Source organism: Solenopsis invicta, chromosome 3, assembly GCF_016802725.1.
Source record: "Solenopsis invicta isolate M01_SB chromosome 3, UNIL_Sinv_3.0, whole genome shotgun sequence".
NCBI classification, from domain to species: Eukaryota; Metazoa; Arthropoda; class Insecta; order Hymenoptera; family Formicidae; genus Solenopsis; species Solenopsis invicta.
The window spans coordinates 27,552,891-27,572,745 of record NC_052666.1 but is presented as its reverse complement, the minus strand read 5'-3'; the positions used below and the strand labels follow the sequence as shown (position 1 = coordinate 27,572,745).

General features: G+C 33.5%; 2 protein-coding genes across 3 annotated transcripts; one reads left to right on the top strand and one right to left on the bottom strand.

The window, feature by feature from the left end:
• The first annotated feature begins 783 nt into the window (after positions 1-783).
• Positions 784-13,110, top strand: LOC105207965 (SR-related and CTD-associated factor 4). Of its 2 annotated transcripts, none has more exons than XM_026133860.2 (15): positions 784-992; positions 1,926-2,054; positions 2,144-2,435; positions 2,569-2,750; positions 2,832-3,101; positions 3,195-3,341; positions 3,430-3,677; positions 3,743-3,928; positions 4,079-4,212; positions 4,293-4,501; positions 4,592-4,769; positions 5,987-6,292; positions 6,756-6,983; positions 7,565-8,965; positions 10,258-13,110. In XM_026133860.2, the coding sequence occupies exons 1-15, from the start codon at positions 963-965 to the stop codon at positions 11,130-11,132; spliced, it is 4,815 nt and encodes a 1,604-aa protein (XP_025989645.1). In that variant the 5' UTR covers positions 784-962; the 3' UTR covers positions 11,133-13,110. The 2 variants fall into 2 exon arrangements, with proteins under 2 accessions (XP_025989645.1, XP_025989646.1); XM_026133861.2 differs by having other exon boundaries at positions 963-992; positions 7,589-8,965; positions 10,258-11,132.
• Positions 13,111-15,496: 2,386 nt separating this feature from the next.
• LOC105207854 (CAAX prenyl protease 1 homolog) lies at positions 15,497-19,855 on the bottom strand. Its single transcript, XM_011177497.3, has 6 exons — positions 19,485-19,855; positions 19,039-19,185; positions 18,722-18,925; positions 18,082-18,591; positions 17,746-17,889; positions 15,497-17,657 (listed from the first exon to the last, which is right to left on the bottom strand). The coding sequence occupies exons 1-6, from the start codon at positions 19,584-19,586 to the stop codon at positions 17,439-17,441; spliced, it is 1,326 nt and encodes a 441-aa protein (XP_011175799.1). The 5' UTR covers positions 19,587-19,855; the 3' UTR covers positions 15,497-17,438.

Sequence of the window (19,855 nt, the reverse complement as noted above, 5' to 3'; positions counted from 1 at the left end):
CTAAAGGCTATAACACACACCTTCCATAACCGTAACCATAAAACGTGCCGTAAGAATTAGCCAATCACAGTCGTAAAATCAGATTTTTATTTCTTAATTCTTGACTGTGATTAGCTAATTCTCACGGTACGTCTTATGGTTACGGTTATGGAAGGTGTGTTACAGCCTTAAAGTCTGTTTTACAATTGCATAAACACAATACCGTAAGGTTGTAAGGCGGGTTTTAAGAGCTCATAAGCGAATAAAAAATTTTTATTTCTTACGTTACAACCTTACGTCTTATGTTTACTACTATTGTAGAACAGACTTAATAGCTTATTGTAGAAAGCCTATCAAAGTTGGTTTATAATAGCCGTAACCGTAAGAAATTGACCAATCATGGTCAATTTATAGAAGAATAGTTGACTACGATTGGTAAATTTCTTACGGTAACGGCTATCATAAACCAACTCTCAAGGTTAGTTTATGCAGACCGCTAACTTATGCCGGAATCTGTAAAAAAATGACCAATCATAATCGATTATTCGTGTATAAATCGATTATGATTGGTCTTCTTACAGATTCCGGCATAAGTTAGCGGTTACAGCCTGCATAAACCAACCTTAACGCACGGAACGCTTTGCTGTGTTTTGCATTATACAGTGACGAATTTTCATGCAGACGACAACTTCGTCGCGATGTTCAGAAGCAATCGATAATCAGCGGTGAATCGATACCTCTCCTTCTGCCTTACCGATCGGACAGACGACAGGTGTGACGTCACGCGTCGGCCGCCCCGCGATGCGTATCGGGTAACACACGGGACCTGCCATCTTGAATGGCATGGCTCGGCTACACAGTGCGTGATGAAGGAGACATGCGAGCTTTAACACAGACGTTACGCTGGTATTACGTTGCGTTGGGACCTGCGTGAGACTTAACGACGACCGTAACACAAGAAGGCTCTTCCCCTGTCCCGCACGATGGAGGCGGTGAAGGCGTTCAACGCGGAGGTAAGCAACACCCCGAGGTCCCTCGAAGCTCTCGTACGCGCTCCGTCTTTAGAGGTCACCGTCGTAGGGGCAGCTCTCCCTTTGTGCTTCGCCCTTAGCCCGGCTGCTCCTACGTCCTTTCATTCCTTAATCTCGCGCGAAAATCGCAAGGGCGCTCGTGACGAGAGAAAAAAATAATACCCCCTTCGCCCCTTCCCCCTCCCCTCGTATCTTCCTCGCTGTTGCTCCGTTTCTCAACGAAAGGGTTTCCTCGCCGATGGGCCACGACTTGTTCGAGATTGTCTAAGGAAAATTGCGATCGCGATAAACGTTCCACGATCCCCTTTGAAGTGGCTCTTCGGCAAGGCCCGCCGAACTTTGTTTTCAAAAAGCACCTTCGTTGATCTCGATCGAACGAGTAACCGCGATTTTGTTGAGTGATTAGCTTACCTGTATTCCTGAATTATGGGACAATAAAACGAACGTGTATGCACACGCGATTTTTTTATTTGTACATCTCTACTACAGCTTTTGGTAATACTAAAGAGTCATTTCAATATTTATTTTCAAATATAAGATTTGTTCATGTTGCTTGAAATCTGCAAAAATGTTTGCACTTAAAATAAGGCAAATATATATATTTGGGTGTTGAAAAGGCAAAAAGCAAAGATTCCAAGTGTGAAAAGTGCAAGCGACATGAACAGATCTACTGTATTCTTTAAGGCTTGAAAGTGAGAGTAATTTTATAAGTCGTAATCTAATTTTAGCTTAAAGCGCTATGGTTAGTCATGAGCTGATCATTTTCTAGTTTTTACAAAAAGCGTTCAAATATACTGCCAGTACTAAAAATCTATAGTTTATATATATTATAGATTTTTAGTATTGGTAGTGAATTTCAGAATGCAACCTATATACTATTTAGACAATAGAATTAATTGAGATTTAATTTTACAGCTCTCTGCTCTCTACGATGTCAAACCCCCAATCTCGAAAGCCAAAATGAATTCGCTTACACGGGGTGCCATCAAAGCAATAAAATTCTACAAACATGTTGTACAAAGTGTGGAAAAATTCATTCAAAAAGTAAATGCATCTATTCAAACACTCTTTTTCCTAAGCTATTTATGTACACGTGCCTGTTTTATTTTATAATTTGTTTTATTCTGTTTTAGTGCAAGCCCGAGTACAAAGTACCAGGATTGTATGTAATAGACTCAATTGTTCGACAGTCCCGACATCAATTCGGGATGGAGAAGGATGTGTTTGCTCCACGATTTGCGAAAAACATGCAGACTACCTTCCTCAATCTTTTAAAGTGCCCACAGGAGGATAAGAGCAAGGTTATACGTGTATTAAACCTTTGGCAGAAGAATGCAGTTTTTCCACCAGAAGTTATTCAACCACTTTTTGATCTGGCAGATCCAAACCATCCGATACATAAAGAACAACCAGTAAATAGCAATGGTAAATAAAACATACAAAAAATACAATTAAACAAAAATATTTTAATTTAGTAATATAAATATGTTACTTGAAATACAGTATGTATACATATGCAATGGAAAATATGTTTTATAAAATATTTTAATGCTTCCAGGTACATTAAATACATCATCTGGAAATAATTTAAGTAACGTAAGCGCTGTCACTAAGACTCCGCCATCTGCAATTAAAAATGCTGTGAAAGACTCCAAACTTTTTCCATCTGGAAAAACAATTGATCCAGTATGGCTAGCACAAACAAAAATGGAAGCGGCAGTCAATGCAAATAAACTTTTGGTAATATTAATACATGTATTTATATATATATTATGTACATATTTACTGAAAAAATATTGAATTTTATCATTTTCTTCACAGAATCAATCCAACGTCGGTCAAATGGATTCCAATATTTTCGACCAGTTGCAACATTTACAGCAGCTACTTTTGAAAAAGGATGTTACAAGTGAACAAAAAAGTTCCGTCAAATTTGATAAAAAATTGTTAGATTTTGATTATGGCGAAGAAGAAGACGACGATGTCGTTGTTACTTCTCCAAATGCAGCTGCCTCAGCCAATACCCAACATAATGCTGCTTCAACAAATAGCAGTTTAGAGAGCCTTGGATTATTGCTTGCAAATCCAGAGGTACTTGTCAAATGCCAAAAATTAATTACAATACTAAGATGTAATATAATCATTCTATACATTGTGTCATTCTATACATTGTGTCATTTGAAGGTGCTGAGACAGTTACAAACTTTACAACAAACCATGCAGGGCAATGCATCTTCGTCACAACTTGAAATGGAAGAAAAGAAGCGCAAGCTGCAACAAATGAAACAGCAGGAAGAAGAATTTGATAAGCATTTAGCACAAACTGTTCCTGTAAGTTATTTATTTTAACAGTTTTCAAATTTTTCTTATTTTTCTTATTTATTCTGATTAATATATACAATTTTGTCTTTTATTTCAGAATCTTCCATTCGCATCTGAATGTGAATTAAAACCTTCTGATATTTTAAAACCAAGTACACAAAATTATGCATCAAATATGAATAGCGGTATGATGCAAGATATGAGCCAGCCACCGCCTGGTTATCCACCAGCTATGTCATACACCTCGCAATCTTTATCAAACATTCGACAAATGAATCAGTCCACGCATCAAAATCAAAAAAGTCCTTTACTTGATGAACGTCAAGAGACGCAAGATTATTCTGGGTAAGTATATACATTATTTTGCTACTGGCACGCTTTATCTCTTCTAATAATTATTCTTTTTATAGAAATAGTATCAGACGTGATAGCAGCAGTGTAGAAATTGTGAACTGCGAAAACACAAGTTCTCAAAGTAGATCGCCAGAACGGTATCGACATCACAGTCGATCTCGATCTCCACGGCATAGAGACAGAGACAGAGATCGAGATAGAGATCGAAAATCTCGGTCTAGAAGCAGATCGAGACGAAGAAGGTAATTAGACCAAAGTCAATTAGACCAAAGTCAGCATTAAATTAATTTTCTTCATAATTGTAATTTAGAATAAATATTTAAAAAAAATTATCAAATGATTCATATTTTTATGCTAGTTTATATTACATATATATTTTCTTGTTTTTACAGATCTCGTTCAAGGGATAGAGGCCGTGATAGAAAACGTGATGATAGTCGAGAAAAGATGACGGAAGAAGAGCGGGAAAAGGATAGGGAGCGACGCAAACGTGGTTTGCCGCCGATAGTTAGAGATAAATTAAGTGGTACGTATACTAAAGACAAACGATTTTCTCGTTTTCTTATACAAATCAGATGTAAAAAAATTAAATGTACGCTTTTGTAGTTTGTAGTACGACACTTTGGGTAGGACATTTGTCGAAACTCGTACATCAAGAAGAATTATCTGATACATTTGGAGAGCTTGGCGATATCGTTAGCATCGATTTAATCTCCCCAAGAGGTTGTGCTTTTATATGTATGAATAGAAGGCAAGATGCATACCGAGCGTTAACAAAATTGAAAAATCAAAAAATGCAAGGCAAAGCTATCACGGTAAATATTATTACAATATATATCTCATAATCGCTGAATAAAATTGTGATACTTTCTTATATGCAATGTATTTCTGTTTTAATTATACAGTTAGCTTGGGCGCCTGGTAAAGGAGTGAAAGGCAAAGAATGGAAAGACTACTGGGAAGTAGAGCTAGGCGTCAGTTACATCCCTTGGAATAAATTAACTAACATTACCGATCAGGACTTGGAGTTGTTAGAAGAAGGAGGAATGATAGATGAAGACACATTACCTCCCCATTTGAAAGGTACATTTTTTAATTTGTCTATATATATATATATCGTTGATTATATATATATATAGAAAATATATAATTGCTTACTTTTATATGAAGACACGCGTTCTAGCTTCATTAATTAAAGAGCTAGCATTCATGAGACTAATTTTTCGCTTACACTTTATTACTGTGAAACACATTTCTATGAAAGAACTTTTTGAGATTTGTTATAATTTTTGAAATAATAAATAAATGTCTTTATTACCACACTTTATTTATTCATAAAATGAATAAATAAAGAGATAGAATTCTAAAGTCATAGAATCTGAATATATTTCTGTCATATCTCTTTAAGATAACTTAATGTTTTCTTTTGATATATAGTACAGAATTCTAATTATCAATATATCAATTGCAATAATATCACAAAACAGAGCAGTTTGACTGGAATTTTTCCATAAGAAGTATACGTAGTCCTTTTTTCTTATTAATTGGATAGCATTGTGAAGAGTTTCTTAAAACGCAAGTTTCAATTTAGTTACATGCACAATTAATAAAGTATGTGTAACTTGAACCAACTTGCAATATTAAAATCAGAGTAACTTTAAATTTGATTTATAAATTGAAATTCGATTATAAATCAATGATAAGGAGCTTTGAACAATATTATTTGATGAAAATATTGCCACTTCTGGTACTAAAATAATTTTTACAAAAAAAGTAAAATATATTTATACATATTTTTATTATTACTAATTGTTATACAGGATGTTTTATACGATACATGCTTGTAAAAGAAAGTAATTTTTCAAAAATTATCAAAGTAGTAATTATCCAAAATTTCAAAAATTTTGATAGATAAATCAGGCTATCATGTAGGTACGTTGTATCGAATGATGATATTTTCAATTTCCGGTTTTGATCGGAAATGGATTATCCAGATTGGATGTTGAATTTTTTAAATATAACATGTACTTTTTATTGCAAAAAAATAAGAAACTTTTTTCTGGAAATATCTCTATTAATTTAAAAATGATCTTAAAAGTAAATGTGGAAAAAATAAACTTAAATAAAAGAATAGAGATATATTTTTAAAAATCTTTGAGACACTTATTTTTTTATGTCTAATCTGTGTTTATAATAAAAAGTACTATGCTTTTTTTCGTTTTAAAAGGGATATATGGTCTGAAATACCCGTACAATAATATTAATAATAATTTTTAAAATACATATTTTTTATGTTACAGGAAAATTGAAACACACTGGCACGAGTGCGGATGTTCTGCAGCAACAATTGCATCTGCAACAACAAGCAATGGTTGCCGCTGCAAATGCTGGTGCTCCGATTCCTACTTTAACGGACGGTATCGTCAATGTCATACAGTCGTCGGCTAATTCACAGCAGCAGCAGCAACAGCAGCAGCCACAGCAACAATTAGTCGACACTAGTCAACCTCCACCAATCAGACCACCAACATCGGCTGCGCTATTGCCCCCTCCGAATACGCAGTTACAAATGATGCCGCCAGCATTTACGATGCCTGGAGTACCACGTGAGTGTATAGTGTTTATCGTTTCTTGAATGCAATTCTTTTTGATGAATATTTAGACTAGTATAATTTTGTAAATGCAGATGTTCTATATACAATAATTAATGTATAATTATTCAAAGTATTATAGTTGAACATACTGATTTGAATTACGTATTTTATTCTTGTTTAGGTTTTTCTATATACAAAAGCGCCATTTTTATTTTTTTTTATTTACATGAATTATACATCCTTCACAAAGAAAAGTTATTTTCCTTGCAATACGTTCTTTACAATACAAGTTATAAAATAAAAATTATATATTGAAAATATAAAATACGTAATAGTGATTGAATAATATCTAATTTCTTTGGTACAATTTACTAGGATACAAATGCGGAATAAAATAATTGTAGCTATGGTTTCTGGACTATAAAGTACTTTACAGTCTTTAAAGTACCTTAGATGTTTTACAAATCTTGTACAGGAATGATTAGCCACATGGGCCTACAAATGACGCATGGATTAATGCCGAATGTTCCGATTGGAGTGCCACCACCCAACATGCAAAGTCTGCTGGGACCACCCGGTATGATGCAGACTATGTTGACACCTTCAGTAAACCCGCCATTTGGTGCAGGCGTTGGCGTAAGTTTATTGACACAAATTCCACTGCCCGCACCTGCAGCGCCTTCGGATAAGCCAAACTCCACCGGTATGTACAATTCTTTAACCAATATAAACAATAATAAAAAATATAAAACAATCTCTTAAGATATTGCCAACAGTTACAATATTTTCTACAGCTACATACAAAGTATTTGTCAAATGATAACGATAAAATATATTTTTATTTATTATTTTGTTAAATTTGAACAAAAATATAATAATTAGCAAACAAAATAGTGTACGAAAGAACTGAAAAAACAAATAAAATTTTAAAATTAAGTTAAAAGTTTTATATATATATATAAAAGTTTTATATATATATATATATATATATATATATATAGTCAAATTTAGTTACAAATTTAGTTTTGATTCATATCTTTGCACTTTTTATGAACTATTAACTTCAAGAATGATTTAATAATCTTCAATGCTTTCCTATCTTAGCTGAGATTTAAAGGTAATACTTGTGTATAAATATATAGGAAAGGGATAAAAATAATCAGTTATCAACGCTAACTAATACTAGTACAATTGTGTTTTCTTAGATCTAATTTCAATTGAACCCGCGATGATGTTTAATAACTCTTGCCATCCCAGCAAAGTTGGCTAATCTCAGCCAAACAGGATACGAGATCCTGAATATTACAGGTATGCCACACAATGTCCCACCGATTGGAGTACCGCCGCCTACGTCTGAAACGAGTATGCCGAATTTGCCGATGTTACGACAACCGTATGGCGTGGGTCCGGCGCCGCCGATGCAAATGCCTCAACTACCTCAACAACCGCACCACTCGGACGATATGGACGTGGAGATGGAGGACGCAATGCCGCAAAGTTTGAGCAGCAACTTGTCCAAGGACAAGCCAAATCTCAGTGATCAGTTAATCGCGGCAATGAATATAGGCAGTAGTGTGAACGACTGTCGTCTGGAGAATGATCAGTCTCGTGAATATAAGGAACGGGACCGTGATCGGGAGAACAGGGAAAGGAGAGACCGAAGTGATCGAGATCGCGGAGATCGCATAGATATTAATGAGTGCAGAATGGATCGTAGCAGGGACAGAGGAAGAGGACGGGATCGCGGTCGAGATAGACGGAGAGACGGTCGTGACGGTCGCGACAGAGAAAGAGACGAGAGACGCGACCGGGACAGCCGTGAAACTCGAGAAAGTCGGGAGAGCAACAGTAGACATTTGGAGGGACCGAGTGCGCAAAATCAAAACATTCAGGAAGGCGAAGGCATGACGAAGAAAGAGGGCAAGCCCAGTTTAGCCGATCGTCTGCGACAATTGGCAGACGGTACGTTACCGTTGGATGATCGAATGGACAGGAACATACGTAATCGCACTGAACGCAGCAATGAGCGAAATGATCGAAACTTTGAAGAAAGTCCCGGAGGCGCAGGAGCACGACGGCCACCCGGTGACATGCCGATCTCATTAATGGATCTACCTAAGTTTGGAGGAGTGATACCTCCGGATCGAACAGACTTCCCGCGAGGGCCGGATTTCCGAAGTGGGCCGCCAGACACACGCGAGTTTCCGCAACGCGGCCCACCCGATCGCCCTGATCGACAGAATTTTCCGCCGCGTGGTGGACCGAGGGCTTCGCAAATGGATGACTTCATGGATCCCAGGATGCAGCCTGGCATATTTCCGGAAGAATTTGAAGGTAGGCTAGGTCACAATGGACCTCGACCTGACGATTTCCCACCGGGCAGACTAGGCCCGGCTCGGGATGAGTTCGAGCGATCGGAAGTGCGTCCTCGCAGACCACCCGTGGACGAGTATGAACGTGAGCGTTTCGAGTACGAGATGAGACGTGATGGCTTTGATCCGCGAATGCAGGACGGCTTCGAGCTTAGGAGTCACAACGAGCGTTCCGACTTCGATCTCCGCAGACGAGACTTCTTTGGTGGCCCAATGGAGCCTGTGTTTGGAATGCCGCCTTTAATGGGGCCAAAGGGACCGAGAGGACCGGTTGGACCTGAAGGATTTGGACCACGTGGTGCCAGGGGACCCGGTAAGACACAAATCTTTTGTGATTGATATATATATTGTGTTAGAGAATGCTATTTATTGTACAAAATGTTATTTGATTAAGCAATTGATATTACCCTGAGTGGGTCTTGGTCTATTCTAAAAAATTAATACAGCTTCCTCTTTATAAGTATTTGCAACAATAGTTGTTTTATGTGATGTGACTTCAACGACATCTTTCATCTTTCAATCTCAGGTCCAAAAAACCACTTTACACAGAATACTAATTTAAAATCCATTTGTAGGATGAGAAGTCAAAATTTAAGATCTAATTACGAATTTGCTTTCTACATGAAGCTTCCCCCCCCTCTCTCTCTCTCTCTCTCTCTCTCTCTCTGTGCAGCATCATAAATAAGTCTTATAAAAAATATTGAAATTTTAATATCTCTATTTTAACAGAACTAATATTAATATATTAGGACTTAATATTCATAGACAACAAATCTTTTATTTTAACTTACCAAATATAAATCTAATTTATTTTTATTTTTTTTAATCATTTTCTAATATAATATGCCCATTCATTTGGAAAGTAGTGTTGTGCTTACGCTTAAACAACTTCTAAAGAGCCAAATTGAGCTGCTTTAGCAAAAAAATCACGAAGCGTTCATAACGATGAGCTGCTTCACTCTGAAACGGATTGATTTGATGTCGAAATTAATATTGATGTCAGTTCTTGACATTGATTCGACATTGAATCAACTATGCAGCTTTATTTCCGCGAGTTCACACGCGAGAGCGAGTGCACGAACGAAACCTGAGAAATAACAGAAACACTAAAATTTATAATTTGAAAATGAATATATATTTATTGTAAAATGTTTAAATTATTAGGAACATTTAAATTTATTTAAAAAATATATAATAGTACTGCATGATAATAAAGTTTTTTTTTATTTACTCTGAATTATGAAAAGAGAAAAAAGAATAGTAACTAAATATTATTCTAGCAGAAACTTTATATTTTTTGTTATATAAAATATTGGTTATATGCAATATTGATTTCTATATTCATGTATGCATGTATTGCATGACGCAAATGTAATTCTCAACTTTTAATGAACTTTTGTCGATGTTTACTCATATAATAATAATTATACCTATGACTATTCGTGAATTTCTTAATGCTAATTCATTCATTAAATTTTTTCTTGATTAACGTGTTAAAAAAAAGTAATACAATATAAAACAAATATCTATTTTACTAATTACAGCATCGCGAATGTTATTATGTTCTTGCTTCGTGCGTGTGTCACTTTACCGTGTCTTTTGTAGGTCCACTGATGTTCCATCCACGTGGTATGGGCCCGAGAGGTATGAGGCCCGGGATGAGGCCACCGTTCGCACCTCGTGGTCCACCGTTCGACCCCAGAGAAGCGGACTCCTTCTTCCGGCCACCGTTTGATGATATGCGCGGTCGCCCAGGACCACACATCCGACCACCATTTGGTCCGATGGGCCCGCCAGCTATACATGGACCAGACGGACCATGGAGAAATCAGGAGGGCGGTGGGCCACCACCCGCGTCATGGTCCGGACAAGAACCTGAAGGCCATGGGCAACGTGAGAATCATCTCCCGCGGGACAAGCAAAAATTAGCGAAACTTCAGGACTTTAAAAACATGTCCGAGCGAGAGAACCGCAATCGAAACCGAAAATCCAGGTGGGGTAATGTTAGTCCACCGCTGACAGACGACGTAGACGAGATGCCGTCAGAAGAGACCGAAAGTAAGGTGGAGATGTCAGATGGCGCAGAAGCGAAGGATAGTTTTGATTCTTCATCATTGGCTGCCGATCAACAAAGTCTTCTGATACAAAAGGAACAAGACCAGTCAGCAATTCACGAGCAGGATGTGATACATGGTGACAGAGAAAATGAGTTTACGAGTATACCGAACGATAAGGGTAACGATGAAATTAGCTATCAAAATGACAAGGGTCAGACCAATACCTTTGAAATTGGTGCGGATCATTTTTCCAGCAGCGATTTAGCGCTAAAGCGGAGTGAAGAGGAACAGTGTGAATATGAAGCGCCCATTCCAGCTGAAGATTCAGCGCAACATAATGTGGTACAATCGATCGAACAAATAGGGCACGCCAGTGAAAATCATAGTGAGCAATCAGTGGAACAGCAAGTGGATTCGTTATAAACGAAAACGCGAGAGGACAGGAAGGAAAAGATCAATATTGGGAAAATTACCAAAGTAAAGTATAGAGAATCTTCAGGCAGATTCGTGTAAAATATCGTTTAAATCGATACGATGTACATAGAGTCGTGCTACAGTAAGAGAGCGAGAGAGCGAGCGAGAGAGAGAAAGAGCGAGCGAGAGAGAGAAAGAGAGAGAGAGAGAACGCGCGCGAGAAAGACAGAGAGAGAGAGAGAGGGGGAAAGAAAAAAAGTGAAAACAATTCGATTTTACAGACTCAGAATTATCGCACTCTGGAGTGGTGGGGGAGCTGTTGGGTCCAGTGAGTTGTTTTGAGTATCTTTCAGTCGTCAGAATATTCAATTGTTGACTCTCGTGTAAGTCTTAATCAAGATTTCTTCCCAACTGAAATCTGCTGCTTAGATAATTGCTGTGATAGAGTGAACACAGGACCTGTTTATTCGTGTAGAGGTATATACAGAGATCAATTCTTAATCGAAATTCTTTTATTATATTCTGCCTTTTTCTTCTTTATCTTTTACGTTAGAGATAACAATTATGGATGACGCATAGAGTTTTATTTGTATATATATATATATATATATATATAGACACATTTAAAAGAATTCCATCATTGCCATCTATACGAGATCAGTCTCCAGTCATTCTTTCTATAATTTTAATAAGAACTTTCCTGTAGTTAATTTTGAATCATCGTATCGGGTATTGTACAGCGAGAGTATCGTACCTCATGTCCCTTTGGTGAGGATTAATTTATTGAATTGTACATACTTTTATATTTTCGTAGCAGAACAAATGAATAAATATAATGTGCTGATTGCCATTGCTCAATCAAAGAAAGAAAAAGAATAAATATTTTATATATAACGTCTTTGATAACAAAAGAAACATGGCCTTGTTATTCCGATACGCGTAGCTCCCAGTCACGATAAAATGAAAACGACAGATTAAGTCTGCACGTGTATAATATACGAATTATATTTCTAGGCATCTACAGAGACATGTACATAACACTTTTCAAAATATCTTTGTCTCTCTTTTCGTTTTTGGTATTATTTTATCAATTTATGTGAAATTAGTTTAGTCTTCCCATCGATTCTGCACAATTGAACAATTCAAATGACTTGGTTTAATTCTCAACGCATATTCATTTTATTCTGCATGAGCAGATTTAATATAATCTGTTTGAATATAAAACCGAGAATGATTATAAAAGTGACGCGTGTTCCACGCGTATACCACGCGCTTCCATATAACTTACACATCTTATTACACGCGCGTACAGACAACTTGGTTCCTGTGTTCACAAACGCACATATTACACGGCGCAGCGATGGAAGACACGTGCTTGCGCTCAAACTGAGTGACAAGTGCAAGGTATTGTTCCCAATTACTTTTACGTACCAGTTAGTCAAGAAAATGTGACACTAAGATGATTTTAAGAGAGCCACCTGCTTGGCCGCCACCACTCCAGGATGAAATTCGTCGATACATATACTACTTTAATTATTATGTATCTTTAACGATTAGAGAACACTTGCTAAGAGATGTTATTAAGAGAGAACGACTTCCAAAGTTGAAATGTCCGATCCGTGTTGCAGTTGTTGGACTCGTCAACTGAATCGACTCTTTGATTCTGATATGTTAATATTAAACGTTCACTTCGCGCCTTTAATGATAAATAAACAACTGGATTGTTAAGAGATAATCACTGGTAGATAGACTTTCTAACGAGCCGTTAAAGTAGGATACGATAGCATTATTTCGACGCGTATAACGACAATGTTTGATATTTTCACATTAGGACGCATGTATGCCTATTTCCTTGCTTTGAGCTTACTTTACTATAAGTTTCGTTTTACGAACATATATTCATATATGTGAATCCATGGAACAAAAACAGCAACTGTATTTAAGAGCGTATACTTAATATGGAACATAAATATAAATTGACAAAATATTCTTTTCTTTTTTTCACTAGTAGCTTACTAGTACTTACCATAATTTTCAACACGCAATGTCCACATTTTATGGGCAAATTTTATAATATCCTAATAGGCACATTGTAACACTCATGAAAACTAGAAGTTCTGTAAAATGCATTGTGCAGATAATAATGTGCTGACATTTGTTCATATCCATATCATTTGTACATTTTTTGTTTTCAATTAATTTTTTTACTGTTGTAGTCTAAATGTCATAAGTAGTTATTGAAATGAGTATGCGTAACGCATACAAGTGAAGTATTAGAACAAACTAAACATCATTATTTATTTAATATAATAGTTGAATTTCAATTTTTGTAATAGATTAAAAATGCATTATATTCATCAGGTTTCATGGTTGTAAATTTTAAAAAATTTTAAAAACGAGAGTGAACCTGGAGTGGTGCGCGGCACTACATTCTAGGATTTTATACGTATATTGGAACGGAATTACAAAATTTTACATCTGTAATATCGAATTTTTAAAGCATGTTATGTTTCCTCAATATTATCTCTAAATTTCAATATTTGCGGGGAATAATATTTTAACTTTTTAAAGAGCATTTTGTTTTTTTTAAACTAGGTGTATGTATGTATGAACATATATATACATATAAATGCATATGTACATATATATGTGTACGTATATATGTATATATATATATATATATATATATATATATATATATATATATACATATATATACACATAGAGTATTCGGAAGGTCGGAGCCAAACTTATACGTGTTAATGAGATTGAATAGATAAAAAAAATTCAACTTTAATATAAACTTATGTCTAAATATACTTTATTAAAAATTATAAAACTTATAAATAAATTTATAAATTTGTAATATGTATTAAAAAGTTATAAATGTCTTATAAAATTTAGTTATAAAAATCTTTCAACATTTATAGTTTTTTAACAAAGTACTTTTGGACATAAATTTATATGAACTTTTTCTATATACTCGATCTCATTAACATGTTGTATGACTCCGACCTTTCCGGGCACCCTGTATATGTGTGTGTACATATAATGTTAAAAATATAAAGAGAAACAGCTTTTTCATAATATTAGATACATTATTTTTTTTTATTTAATTACAGTTGATTCTCTTTTTATTTTTCTATTTAAAATAATAAACATTTATTATGCATACCGGTTTTTAAATATTTGTAGTGTTGTGTATATAAATTACATTAATTTTTTAATTGTTAAACTCAATTTTTTTCGAAAATGAGATGTATGAAAAGATTTTATCTTGTTTTTGCACGAGGAATCGTTCTTTTCTAATTGCACCACAATTTTAGATGTATATCATGTATATAAAATTTTTTTATAAGATTATTTTACAAAATTTAAAAAAATTATTTTACAGAAAAATTTTACTTTTAAATATTTAATAATACGTTATTATACGTACTATGAGCATGTTATATAATTTAAAAAAAAATGTATTATTTAACTGCATTTAAATATTATGCATTAAATTTATATACATACAGAATCCCGTGAATTACACACAAGAATTAATAAACAAAAATTTAATTTTGTCATTACTAGTAAAATTATGGTTCATGAAGAGAAAGTCTTCAATGTCTTTCAATTTTTATATTTTTTGATATAATTATTTCAATTCGATTTATTAAGTGAATAATTTGATCATAATATGAAGTAAGGAAACGTTGATTAATCGCTTGAATTAACTGTTTAACCATTTTTATTGATTCACAATTTTTTATTTATTTATTTTTTATTCAACGAAATCGTAGAAAATAGATAATCGATTAATTATCTCAATAGTCTTAAAATAATTATAAGATCGTGTTTTGCCATGTATAAAAAAATTTAATATTTTATTATTTAATAGCCTATGTTAGTGTTATTAACGCTTATGCTTCAGCTAGAAAATATTCATTTATTTTAACATTATTTAATTAAATACAAAAGCATTCATAGAAGAAGAATATTAAACAAAATAAGAATTCAAATGTAAAGTGAGTAATTTATGAGAATTAAAACAAAGCTATTTGATAAAATGTAACTTTTCTCTAATAAGAATTTGATTAGAAAGACTTCATGTATTGTGAAATTGCAATATTAAATATTCATTGCATTGCATTTTTTGCGAAATTATCCTATATGATGTAACGTTTTATACAGATAACGTAAAATTATATCTATAATAGGTAAGTATTGGCAGAGTGAACGATTTTTGTAATGATACACAGAAAACAATAAGGAAACTCGATACGTAATTACAAACTTATATTGACACTTGGCTGCTTACCTTAAAGATTATTGACACATTGGGAGAATGTACAAAGCAAAATGGCATGAAAACATATCAAGTTTAATTGTTTTGATGCATCTTTATTTTCCTTCACAAGTTGAAATAATTTAACTTATAACGTTTAATAATTAATTGGAATTTTGCCACTTATTTCAATCAATTGCGATAAAGTAATAAAGCTAGTATTACGATTTGTATTACGATTAAATTAGGTAATGCTTTAACAAAAACACGTTTTTATAAACAATGTGGAATCGTTAATGACTTATTATATACAATATAATTACTTTTCGCTATACTTTCAAATTGGAAATACGTAATGAAGTCAAGATCTCATGTTTATAAACATATATTGAATACATATACACACTCACATGTTATACAAGTAATCTAACATATACATATGCTATAATGCAAACTTAGCTGCAATTTATATCGCAAATATTTCAAGAAAATATCAAGATTTATTTTTATAACTAATGTTATAAAAATGAATACACACTCATACATGCATATATATCTTTTTTTATTTTGATTAGTCATTCAAGACTAAATGTAAGAATGAAAAAATATATAATAATGTAGTCGTTGCTCAGTCACTCATTAACATGTAGACAATTAGATTGGACTCTTATAAGGTGCACATATAATTGAACATAATGAAAACTTATGTAAGTTGCATACATATATATAATTGAATAATAAGAATATTCACTAGACGAGATAGATATATTATCTTCCTTGACATTGTCATATTGTGAATAATTGGATTATGAAATTTTAAATGCACATTTTTGCAGTCGTAAAAAAGACCTATTGACACGAAGAATGTGTGGGTTATTCACAAACGTGATATATTTTTACAAATTCCCAGTATTGTAAAAACAATATTGTTAAATGGAATATCAACTTATATTTTGTATTTATTACATATCCTAAAGTTATACTTTTACTTAATGGCATTTCTGTATCTATTATAATCGATTAATAAGTAACGATATATTGAATAGTAAAGCACAAATTCTGGTACATATCTATAGAACATATATACAAGATATGTCACTATATCTTCGAAAAATAAAATATACTCGAAACATTCCAAATGTAAGATAAATCCCTATAAATATAGAGAAAATACCTTACGAAATATCTTTATTTATTACGCAATTAATGATACTCGAAAAATGTTTACATATACACTCGACACCAAAATTAAAAGATCACCTATTCTGACTCCCAAAAAAAATAGGCGAAATTCAAGAAAGTGTAACTTTGTCAAAAATGATCATAAAAAAATATTCAAAAAAGCATTTTAAAGCTTGAAATCTCTTAAAATTGCACGCAAATGCGGTTTACAGCATTCAAAAGCGCGAATCTTTATCTTTAATTTGCTTACTTATTGAGCATTATACGATTTTTATTCACTGAATTATTCAACATTGAAGCAAAAGAAACCATTCAATGTTGAATAACTCCGTGATAAAAAATCGTACAATGCTTAACAAATACGCAAATTAAAGGTAAAGATTCATGCTGTCGTATGCTGTAAACCACATTCGCGTGCAATTTTGATTTCACGTCGTGGAACACTCTCTTGAATTACACCTATTTTTGGGAGTCAGACTAGGTGATCCTTTAATTTTAGTGTCGAGTGTATAAATATTAAACGCTGGAATATATTAATGTAATATGTCGTATAAAAACACATTAATAGTGTAAACAGTAAAGCTCTATTAAAACTTCTTATCCAATTAGAATGGATTGTAATAAATGGATATTACAGTAAGAACAGAATCGCATTGATATTATGACAATAAACAGGAAGCATAATTATCTCGGACCTGTGTTTAGGTCTGCTCAACTGGATAGAATAATTAAGATAAAAAGAAAAATATATATGATATACAAAATAACATGAACAACAATTAATGCCTGTAAGTTCCAGGCTTCATTCTTTACATCTGCAAACAAGTTATGAAAGTTGCGTAAACTGAAAGACTCGTTTGTTATTTGGTTTTATCTATCGCCTCCAATCGTTCAATTATAGGCGGATGAGAATGATTCCAACAGGAATACCATTTATCGTATAAAGGATATCCCAAATTGTCCTTTTGCAGTTTTAACAGAGCTGCCTTTAAAGGCTCACCATGGCCTAACTTTGTAGCAAACTTATCTGCTTGAAACTCGTGTCTTCGGCTGATAACCACGCTAATAAAATTAAAGATCTGAAAACAATGAAAAAATTTTCGTGAATAATTTATCCATTTAACATGCAATATAAAAGTAACTTTAAAACATTGAATAGATATTTACCGTGTTCAATGGTATTAAAATGTACATTGTTACTATCAGTAGACCAATAAGAATCGGCTGACTGTCCACAAAGCCAAAAGCGGTATACATAGGCGTGTATCGCAAGAGTTTGGCAAATGTAACGAAATTGGCTACAAGTATTACCTGAAAAATATATGCAATTGTTACAAAAAATACAAACTTAAAGAAATAAATAAATCAATGTTTCTTTATAATAAAGTCAAAGGTAATTTTTCCTTAGAGAATATCGAAATGTTAAGTATTACCAATATTAAAGCTAACTTCAAAATGATACTCCAATACATAAAATATGAATTAATAACTTTAAAGTTATACCTGGCTCAGAACAAATCCTTTCAAAGCGTGATTATGTTTCCAGTGGCCAAGTTCGTGCGCGAGTACCGCCAGTATTTCATTTGTATCACAACCCTTCTCAGCATCATCATCATCTTTCTTACCATAATCTTTGATAAGTGTATCAAAGAGAACAATTCTTTTGTACTTGTAAAAACCATACAGATAAGCATTACTGTGGGATGATCTCTTGGAGCCTTCAACTATGAACAGCTTGTACAAAGGAAATTTCAAAGAAGCTGCCAATTCTTCAATCTTCTGCTTCAATTCACCTTCAGGTAATGGTGAATATTTGTCAAATAATGGCGCGATCACTTCCGGATACAGAATCATCATAAACAATGAGACTGCCAAACACATTATCCACAAATACCAGAAGAAATAATCGCCACCATGTTGCACAATCCAAATCATACCACATAGAAGAGGTAAAGTGATAATCTGGGCCACAAGAAACTTTTTAATTTCATCCTTAATAAAGAACATAGCTGTCTGTAAATAAGTTAATATCCATTAATTAGCAGATCTTTTCCAATTAATTTTATGTTCAATAATTAAATGTATAAGTAAAAATACATAAAAAAGTCTATATAATTACAAAATATCACATGTAAAATCTTACTTGTTTATTAAAACCATGTTTCTGCTCTAAAACGAAAGTATCGTATACCGCTATTGGCAGATTGGATATGTGGGTAATTACACCTATAATAAACAGACATATTGCACTTAGCAGTATTTCACTCTCATGATTCATACCATAGTACTTGGCTACTGCAATGCTCCATTGCCAGAAATAGTAATTGCCATAAGTTATCAAGATTACCTGTAAAAATATCATGTTATATAACACAAACCTTATAAGCAATATCTAACAAAATTTTCTTCTGTTTTTTTGACAGTATGTGATATTTGTAAAAGTGTTTCTACAACACTTACGGTATTGTAAATCTTGGAGTATAAATCCTGCACATTACCAAACGTATTTCTGTGTAATGCATACGCACGAGCCTTATCATATATATCTTTAGTCATTAAACCCTCAATCTGTTTTGGCAAATCCACTAGACGTTTCAGCAGTGCTCTCTGTAACATTTATAATATACATAAATCAAAAATATTGCTTCCATTATGTCAATTCATTCGTTTACATGTTAGTCTTATTTTTTAATTTCCTCTGCAAAAAGCATAATGTTAAAAATTAAATAAATGTGATATAGACAAAAAATAAATAGATACATAAATGTATGTACAAAGGTAACTAACAAAATAATATTAAATTTTGCTAATTTACAAACTTCAGCATAAATTTAAAAAAAAATATTCTTAATAGTGCTCTGTAAAGTAAAAAAAAACAAAAAGAGCGAATAGGAAAGCAGACTTACCTGGCGAAAGTTCAAATAATAATTCCAAAAGCTTAATAACCATATTATGCATAAAACCGTTTCGAGGATATGCCTCTCCCAAAAATTCACAAATGTCTCCATTTCGTCAATATATCATAAAGATATTCCCATTGGACTTCAAGTTCTAGTTTGCTCCAGTTCCCCGATTATCCTGTTCCACGCGCGGAATAAGAGAGATAAGATGTACAGGTTAAAAATTCGTAAACACGTAACTCCACGTATAGGCGAAATCGATTGGCTTGCAGCTCCAATCTAGGATCATGACCAATCAAAACGTGACAATGTCAATTAAACATGAACTAGTCGTAAATATTATACCGTTATTTTTGCAGCTACACTAAATTATATTT